This window comes from Saccostrea cucullata, unplaced genomic scaffold (genome assembly GCF_032062105.1).
Source record: "Saccostrea cucullata isolate Sc308-1 unplaced genomic scaffold, CSIRO_AGI_Scuc_v1 ctg304, whole genome shotgun sequence".
NCBI classification, from domain to species: domain Eukaryota; kingdom Metazoa; phylum Mollusca; class Bivalvia; order Ostreida; family Ostreidae; genus Saccostrea; species Saccostrea cuccullata.
Window position 1 is genome coordinate 605,027 of NW_026935438.1, and position 9,843 is coordinate 614,869.

General features: G+C 33.0%; 1 protein-coding gene across 2 annotated transcripts; it reads left to right on the plus strand.

Moving 5' to 3' along the window:
- Positions 1-2,329: 2,329 nt before the first annotated feature.
- LOC134242836 (splicing factor U2AF 26 kDa subunit-like) lies at positions 2,330-9,404 on the plus strand. Of its 2 annotated transcripts, none has more exons than XM_062724970.1 (8): positions 2,330-2,436; positions 4,055-4,142; positions 4,248-4,314; positions 4,974-5,050; positions 6,258-6,329; positions 6,621-6,754; positions 6,889-6,990; positions 8,989-9,404. In XM_062724970.1, exons 1-8 carry the CDS (start codon positions 2,393-2,395, stop codon positions 9,134-9,136), a joined length of 732 nt encoding a protein of 243 aa, XP_062580954.1. In that variant the 5' UTR covers positions 2,330-2,392; the 3' UTR covers positions 9,137-9,404. The 2 variants fall into 2 exon arrangements, with proteins under 2 accessions (XP_062580954.1, XP_062580955.1); XM_062724971.1 differs by lacking the exon at positions 4,974-5,050 and adding an exon at positions 5,743-5,816.
- Positions 9,405-9,843: the final 439 nt, after the last annotated feature.

Below are 9,843 nucleotides of genomic sequence, written 5' to 3' on the forward strand. Positions count from 1 at the left end.
AAAGGACCACCCAAGTTGTTATAATGGCTATCCATATCACTGTACCAATCATAGACCGTATCACATCTAAAAACATTAGTATACATCCAATACATTGACAAACTATTCACAGGAGGACTTTATTTAAGGGTAACAATTTTATCTATTATAAAATGATCATGATTCTATGTTGTTGTTTGTTTGTTGCTTGATGTTCAAGAAGAGGATTTTTTACTACCAAAAGCAAATTTTATTTTCCTAATTTTGATTTGAATAACCTTGAAGTCTGCATGAAAACTTGACTTAGTTCTCTTGTCTGACACACTGGTCCTATCAGGTTTATTATACTCACATGTTTTGATTTGTTTTTGTTCTTGGTATTCAGGTTTTAGGAAGGCCTCCCTGAAGAACCACACTGAGTTGATAAACCACAGAAAGGGCAGAAAGGCAAAGCCACCTGGTCATATTAAATGAAACAAATTATTATATCACATTAATTTACATTGGGAAAAAGAAGGATGAAGTTAACGTAAGAGCAAAAACAATGTTTGGATTTGAATATCCAAATAAGCAAGTTGTAAAAGAATTTTGATACTGATAATGATCATCATCTCAGTTTTCTTTTTCTCTTTTTTTTAACATACCAATGTAGTACTTTTTGCACAAGTCTAATTTGTCTTCATTTTTCACTTTTGCCAAATCCATTGTAAATCACTGTAAATAAATAAAACTGTTCATGAAAAGATGCAAATATTGCAATGTAATAAATGAAATTGTTTCCCTTCTGCCATTTTAGTAATATAAAATCTTTAAGTTTTGAAATGTTCATGAGGGTACACGTATAAACTTAGATCAATCATTATTCTAGTTGTGTATCAGTCCTGATAAATGTTTGCACTAGTTAAGGCAGTTGGTGCAGCATCGCTTATGATTTGGGGATCTTTGGCTCTCTATGATGATATTTCTTTAACTAGCCCTGCACATGTACCCGACAAGCCTGGTCTTCTATTCTTTACAAAATTTGAAAATTTCATGTAAATTACAGCATTTAGTTCGGTAAAATTACCATATATGCATTCTATTTATATATGTGTAAACATTGATTTTTGGGGTCTAAAAATGAACAATAGTGCATGGATATATCTTTTAAATTAAATGTGCTAAATTTACAGAGTTTATTTACTTCGTTATATTTCAAACTCAATATTATTTATTAGCTTTTTACCAACAGAAAGATGGGGCAGAAAAGATTAGAACATTTAAAGATTTTTGCCCCTTTCTACAAGCTCATAAAATTAGTCATATAAGATCTTCACAGAGATGTCAATATTATTTCAAGTAATCTATCAGTCTTTGGAAAGTCAAAGACTTATTACAATAATCTAAAACAGACCGTAGGAGAAATCTTTTACTCACAGGACAGTCCATTTAGTCAAAGACTGTTTTAGGCCTACTTATTCAGGTCCAGTACAAGCTCTTGATTTAGCTATATAGCTTTAAATAGCTATATACTTTTCAGTATAGCTTAATTTGGCTATTTTACTACACTTTTTTCTTAAAGTTGTAATTTTCTCAGTATGTACAAAAAAGCGCACCTTGGTGCAGTGATGATATTGAACTCTTCTTAAAATAATGCATGTAAAAGTCACTCATCAAATTACGGTCTCCTTGAGAGACTTTGTATTTAAAGTTATACTAGTTTTGGGGCTATATAAAGCAATTGATACAGTTACTTCTGCAATGATATTATAATGGAGACCAATTTTGTTCAACAAGATAATTGATTGGTAACAGTTCAGCACAATGAGAAGCAATTATACTTTTCCTTGCCTCAAGGCACCCAAGATAGTGGACAGTTAGTCTAACAATAGAAATTCTGTTTTTGCTTAAAAGTATTCAAAAGCTACAAAGTTAGAACTATCTTTGATTTTGGTTGTTGTTTTAATAGTCCATAGTACAAGTATGAAGAGTCAAATACATGCGACTTTTTGTTTATTTTCAGCAGAAAACATTTTTGTGAAAAACTGTATATAAATAGCTAAATAAAGCTGAATAGCTTTGCTATATAGCTATTTAAAGCTATATAGCTAAATCAAGAGATTGTACTGGACCTGTTATTAAAATCAAAATGTAATGTAACACTAACAGTGTACAAAAATTGAGATGTAAAAACAATCTTACTGACGAATTTGGTAAAAAATATAGACATTATATATCCTTATTTTGATAGTACATTAAACAAAAGATAAAATTAATGTTTTAATCAATACACAAACCAATGAAACACTGTACTTTTCTTTAAAATGAATTTCTCGAATCGTTCCACTTCTTCCTCTTCATACACTGAATGAGTAATACGTCACAGAAACTGTGCACTTGTGTTCACGTCATAGCTTCCGCGTTAGGCGAAAACATGGCGGAGTACCTTGCCTCGATTTTTGGCACAGAAAAGGACAAGTAATTTTAATTTCCAGCTTCTTATTGAGAATTTTAACGCTTGTTTTTAGTCAGTGTATAACTGGTTTTCTTTTTAACAACCAAATTTACAGACGTTTCAGGAAAGTCTGAAATATGAATTAGATTAACAAAAGCCAAATTTTAGCATAAAAAAAATATTCCAGATTCTCCGTATTTTGTTCAATTAAGTACACAAATAGCCTGCTTGAAATTATCTGTTCTATAGTTTGCTAGAAAAACAGAGTTTAGAAATAATGTTGCTATCAACCAATAGTACAAATTTACATAAATTTCTCTTAGAAAATGGCTTGGTATGTTCTGTTTTATGCCATGTCCAGAGAAAGAGATTTAGAAATCATTAATATGTTTTACGGTGTGACCGTTGGGGCGAGCGCAGTTGTATCTTCAAAAATACAAATGAAACTTTGATCCAACACTTCAAACGTCAAGTCGCATGAGACATCTAGACTGTGACGTCAAACGAGAGCTCGTCAGGGTTTACGGAAACGGCTGAGCGTCTAGTTGAAAGTAAAGACACAGTGCAATTTTTGTCAAAAAACATTGCAGAGTTATTTTTTGTTTCTTTTAAAGATTTCTACAAACAGAAAGTATTTTATGCTTTTAATACCATTTTAACTACTTATTTATCCGTGCTGCTCACTGCGCTTGCTATTAATGTTTGCTCAGTTTTCGGATGGTTATGTTCCGATTTTGCGTTCAACCTGTATGGTCAGGACGGGAGAGGTTGTGACCTGCTTTAAATAAGTACCTGAATACTGGGTTACACACTGTGTGTTAAACAAAAATAGATAGTAAGTAGATGATATACCCAATACTGTATGGCTTCAGAGATGTACGTGTCAATAGGTGGTTGTTAACGCATGTTTAAAGGCAAATTTCAGTCAATATTTATAACAATTTTATCTACTATTGTGGAGCCAAGATGTAAATAAATTTGATTCAAGTAATGATTTTATTATTTGAACAGTTTTCCGTAAAAAAGTTATCAAATAATACTTCTTTAAACTAAGTTTCTTCAAATTTAAATTGCAAATGATAAATGAATATAATATTTAACACTATTTAAATGATTGAGATATACATGGTTAGTATACAAAAATTTTATGATATAAAATATCAATTATAATTAATGTAAAACTTTTGATTGCATTAATTAATTTCTTGGGAATGAAACCACTTGCAGTCAAACAAGTAATTGGAAGGTAACTACCTGCAGTCAACAACCAAACTTGCCACAAAGTAGTCTTGAGAAAAGGAATTCAAGTTTTATTTCATTGAAGAGTGTGCATGCTCTCTTCCAAGTACAATAAGGTTATTAAGAATACGTGAAAATCTAATGATATGATCATATCTTTGAAAAATCTCCTTAAGAGCATGGTCCAGAAAATATTAAGCTTTTGAGTTAAATGGAAGCCTACTCAGGTTGTATAGATTCAAATTTGTAAAAATTTTGACCCAAGGGAACGGGGTACTTCATTGGAAATTTTCTTCTTACTGATATATTCATTTCAAGCATGCTATTTTTTTTATGGGGACTGCCAAAGTGTATGATTACATTTTCTTTGAAAGTATATACATTATTTGAAAATATTTTTAGGGTAAACTGTTCATTTTACTTCAAAATTGGAGCTTGTCGTCATGGGGAACGCTGTTCACGTCTTCACAACAAACCCACTTTCAGTCAGGTTGGTACAACTACTCTTAAGATTTTGTGTGTCATATTGATTTCCTTTTTTATTCAAGTGAATTAAGACAGTATATTATATATCAATGTTTTATTTTCTTTATAGACAGTACTTATTGAGAATTTGTACATGAACCCACAGAACACAGCACTAACTGCTGATGGATCTCACAGTAAGTTTTACAAATAGTGCATTTCACTTGTCGATACATTCCATAATCAATCATCTAGTGTCCAACTTTGATTTTAATTTTTCTAAGATGTGATAATGTTTGAATGAAAACTAAAATTTTTAATGTCAGAAATAGTTCAATATTTTTAATGTCCAATTTATCATTTCTTCACTTCATTATTGTTAAATTTACATGCATATGTTTTATTTGAGCAAAAAGCAAAGAAAAATAAGTCTAGGTACTGCTTAAAAGACTTAAAGTCCTCAAAGTGTGCTTTAGGCAGGAATCAAACACAGGAAACAAGGAATGAATCTGACCTTCTAACAAGTGTATTTTATACCCAAAAAATTCAATGAATCAAATTATCATTATTGATACTTGTACTAAAATTTAAGAATATAAGACTTGAGGTAGGAATATGAAAGCATTTATGGGGTATAACGGTATATATAAAAATCCTAACTATCATTAGCATGAGAGAAAATTAAAAGAAATATATACAAAATGAAATATTTTCATTTATACACCTATAATCCTGCCAAAAGCATGCCTAAAGCTCATGAATTCTATGCACACATGCAACTCAAGTATATGTAAATTTAGTGTATTCATGGATGATGTTAACAAGATGGAGTCAGTGTCTGTGCATTGATTTTCAGTTCCTGTGGATGATGTACAAGGCCAGCAAAATTATGATGATTTTTTCGAGGAAGTATTTACTGAGTTAGAGGATAAGGTAACGTAACAGTGTTGCATCCTCTTCATTCAGCACAATCAGCTGGGTCTCGCCTCGATGTCAACCTTATTTTTTTTTAATTGATGGTTAGCTCCCCTTCCTGAGTGGAGGCTTGTGACTGCAAACTTTGTGCAATGATTTTTATTTTGTCTGATTCAGACAATTTTCCTCAAGATTATGAGTGTTTGTTAATTTAATTAGAAAAAAATAAATCCATAAAAGAAGTAATATTTTCTCATTACTTTTTGGCAGATTATATTTTTATAAGACAAACATTGTACAAAGTTTGATGGGATGTTGACCGATGGCCCTGTCCTTAAAAAGTGAAAGGTCGGTCACGTGTGTTGTCCCTTTTGTTTTGTAGAAATCAGTGGTGCTGCCAGAGAAGATCATTCATGACATTTTTATTTGTGGCAAACACACTGCATTACTTAGAGCTTCTTTCTCTGGGGGGGATTTATTTCCTGTAGAATAATTGCATTTCTTTTAACATGACCTCTGTGCTTCTGCTTGTCTCAAAGACTAAGAAAGGTAAGTTGAAACAAATAAAAATGTCATGTTTCACAAACCAAGGCCTGGTTTAATGCAGAGAATACTGATGTTTTTTCTTGTAGATCGTAACATAGAGATAAGACCTAATCTGTCCATACCTCTGGCAGCTCTAGCTCTTTTCTGTTTTCTATTCATTGTAGTCCAGATGGACGATACAGAATTACAACAATTTTATGATGATTTCTTCGAAGAAGTTTATGTAGAATTGGAAAAGGTAGGACCTGAAGCCCCCTTATAATGGGTTACGTACAGAAGAAAACATTTTAAGTCCGTTGAAATTACACAAATATACAAAGTTAGATTCCTAATTGAGTACATTCAGTCATATATATGGTGTTTGGCACAGGTAAATTTTGTCACTAGATGGTTCACATTGATTTTTATCCACCTGTGAAGGGGACACACATAGAAGCAATACAGTTAGTACACGTGTAATTACTATGTTTTCTGATGTGTTGAAAGGCACAAAGAAGTAAAGAATTTGACAACAGTTTTGTTTAAAATATTTATTCTGCTATGAAGTAATATTCAGTAACTAAATGGAATTGTTAAAGCTTTACTGGTATATAGAATTGGGAATTTCTAATTTTTGTAAATTATTTAACTGAAACAGAAGCAGTAGACAGGAATGAGATTGGTGGATTTTGTTTTTCAGTATGGAGAGATAGAAGAGATGAATGTTTGTGACAACCTGGGTGACCATTTAGTGGGAAATGTTTATGTTAAGGTGAGAAGGACAACACTTTGAAAATTTATAGTGATATATAGAGGGGGAGCAAATTCAGAGGTTTATTAACATGGATTTCATTCCCCAGTTTCTTTTCCAAATACAAAATGCCTGTCCTGTTGTATAAATATCTTGCATAAAAACTCAAAAGATTCGTTAAATGGCATTGATTTGTGCAGAATTATGGTATTGCATCAATATTTTTACAGCTAATCCAAAAAAAAAATTCCACTTATACATTTGTCTTAGTAATGTGGGAATGGTTCTTCAATATAATTGCTTTGGTTTCAGTTTCGATATGAGGAAGACGCAGAAAAAGCTGTGAATGAATTAAACAACCGCTGGTTCAATGGGCGACCAGTTCATGCAGAATTGTCCCCAGTCACAGACTTCCGAGAAGCCTGTTGTCGACAGTATGAAATGGGGTAAGGCAACCGTCTCAAAAGGGATTAATTCTCCTGCCTCCTTTAAGTTAATTACTATGAATTTATTATGAAAATATTGTCCATGGATCATACAATGTCATGATTATACTAACACTGTTTATTTCTGTTCAAAGAGAGTGTACCCGTGGTGGTTTCTGCAACTTCATGCACTTAAAGCCAATTTCCAGAGAACTGAGACGCGAACTCTATGGTAGAAGTCGTCGGAAGGTTAGAAGGTAAGAAAACTTTGGGAGATTGTTGTTTGTATTTGTTAAACCAAAATTTCCTAATTATTAGCTCAACTAAGCTAAAGGCTCAAGTGAGCTTTTCTGATCAAAATTTGTGCGTTGTCTGTCGTCGTCGTCGTTGTAAACTTTTCACATTTTCATCTTCTTCTCAAGAACCACTAGGCCAATTTCAACTAAACTTGCCATAAAGTATCCTTGAGTGAAGGGGATTCAAGTTTGTTCAAATGAAGGGCCACGGTATCTTCCAAGGGGAGATAATGATTAATTAGTGAAAAATTCATGGCATCTTTTAAAAATCTTCTTCTTCCTTATGTTAGGAATACATAGGAAAATATTTCAAAATCTTCATCTCCAGAACCACTGGGCTAGGAAAGATGAAACTCGTGCTGAAGCATCCTTTAGTAGGGAAGATTCATGTTTGTTCAAATCATGACCCCCTGGGTTTAGGGTGGGGCCACAATGGGGTATCAAAGTTTAACATAGGAATACATAAGACAATCTTTAAAAAATCTTCATCTCCAGAACCACTGGGCTAGGAAAGATGAAACTCGTGTAGAAGCATCCTTTGGTAGCGAAGATTCAAGTTTGTTCAAATCTGTGGGTAGGGTGGGATCAATCTCTCACCAGAGGGCGCGCTCCGCTTACACCTCTGTTGTCGTCTAAAAAGTAGCGCAGATTGTCAAATAATTATTTGTCGACAAAAATTGTATAAACATTGATTGTTTTGTATGATTTCTCAATGATGTTACGTGTTTTAAGCTCTCTGGTAATAAAATATTTCCTGACTTGTCTCCTTGGTTTCAAAATGAAAATATGTGTTAAAATTCAGAACAAAATAGTGCCGTATATATTGAAGCTATTTTAATATATATCCAAATTTTGAAAGAAAAAAAGAAGTGCTAAAGATTGATATTTCTAATTTCATTTAAAACAAGATGTGTTTGTGAAACACTATGCGCCCGGCGGCAACAAAGTTAAAAAAATCTATTTTTAGCATATTGGTCACAGTCAAGGTCATAAGGTCATTGACCGTGGTGTCATTTGAAAGAACTTAATCAGTGGAATATGCATCCAAACATGAAGTCCCTATCTCCTATGGTTCAAAAGTTATGGCCAAAAGTGTAAAAAGCTATTTTTAGCATATAGGTCACAGTCAAGGTCACAAGGTCATTGACCATGGTGTCATTTGAAAGAACTTAATCAGTGGAGTATGCATCCCAAATATGAAGTTCCTATCTCCTATGGTTCAAAAGTTATGGCAAAAAGTGTAAAAAGCTATTTTTAGCATATAGGTCACAGTCAAGGTCACAAGATCATTGACCTTGTGGTCAACTGAAAGGACTTTATTAGTGGAGTATGCATACCAAATATGAAGTCCCTATCTCCTATGGTTAAAAAGTTATGACAAACAGTGGAAAAAGCTATTTTTAGCATATAGGTCACAGTCAAGGTCACAAGGTCATTGACCTTGATGTCATTTGAAAGGACTTTATTAGTGGAGTATGCATACCAAATATGAAGTCTCTATCTCTTATTGTTCAAAAGTTATGGCCAAGGTTAAAGTTGACAACAGACAAACAGACAGGACAAAAACAATATACGCCCTGGATCTATCGATCCGGGCGCATAAAAATTACCAAGTCGGTGGAAATCTATAATTTATTTTCGTTTTACAAGATTCTTGTAATTTAGACGATAACAGAGGTGTTGGAGCGGAGCGTAAAACGCCCTCTGGTGAGAGATTGAGGGTGGGATATCAAAGTTTAACATAGGAATACATAGGAAAAATCTTTTAAAAAATTTCTTCTCAAGAACCACTGGGCCAGGAAAAATGAAACTCTTGTAATATATTCAATCTTTTCAATACTGAACTGATTTTTGCTTTTGCCTAGCCAGTTGCTCAGGTGAGCGATGGGGCCCCTGGACCTCTTGTATTTTATAAATATTCTTATTTTTTACCGCTAATATATTAAAATTTATGTACAGATCACGTTCACGGTCACCACCTACCAGACGTAGCAGGAGCCGCAGTAGAGAGCGTCGGCGGTCAAGGTCACGAGAACGAAGGTCAAGGTCACGTAGTAGAGAGAGGAGGAGGTCCAGAGAAAGGGATGGAAGACATGGCAGATACTGAGTGTCTATTGTGTCTTCATCTTCTGATGTATTTTTTGATGAACTTTTTATAAACATCTTATAAACCGAACAGTTTATCATTTAATTCATTTTGTGTATAGCATTATTGAACTGATTCATTCAAACGCAAGAGTTTTTTGTGTAATTTTAGCTTACCTATAAGTTCTTGGCAAAAGCTTCTGCAAAATGCTGTATTTGTAGAATCATTGCAACAGGTTGAATATGTATGTGTTCAATTTGTAAGAAATAATAAATCCTTCCAGATCTTATGATTTGTAATTTGTTTGAAGCATGAATACTACTTAGCATGTCTAAGTACTATGTGGAATCACTCAACATATTCTAAATACGAGGGGCATTTCAAAAGTTCTGGCGACTGTTTAATAAAAAATTAACCTTTTTTCGGAAAATATTGAGTTTGATATCATTGGAAAGATCAGAAAAATATACACATATTACGACGTCACTTTATAATTTTTATGACGTAATAACTCGCAAAATGACGTCAAAATATAGACTGTTTAGCATACTGATCATAAAAATGACGTTATAAAAGACACAATTTGATCAAATTAAAATTTTCAAGACAAATTTTGCTCATTACTCGGACGCAAGCTAACGGAAGCAAATGTAAGTTGGTGGAATGTTTATATAGACTACAATCTATCATATGTTTTTCTATTTCAGAGATCTTTTTGTTCTGAATGG

What these genes read in the sequence shown, in the direction of transcription:
- LOC134242836 (XM_062724970.1), top strand. Translation starts at nt 2,393, where the DNA reads ATGGCGGAGTACCTTGCCTCGATTTTTGGCACAGAAAAGGACAA. An exon ending in ACAAACCCACTTTCAGTCAG is followed by an intron (nt 4,143 to 4,247) that starts GTTGGTACAACT and finishes TTTTCTTTATAG; the next exon opens with ACAGTACTTATTGAGAATTT. An exon ending in AACTGCTGATGGATCTCACA is followed by an intron (nt 4,315 to 4,973) that starts GTAAGTTTTACA and finishes ATTGATTTTCAG; the next exon opens with TTCCTGTGGATGATGTACAA.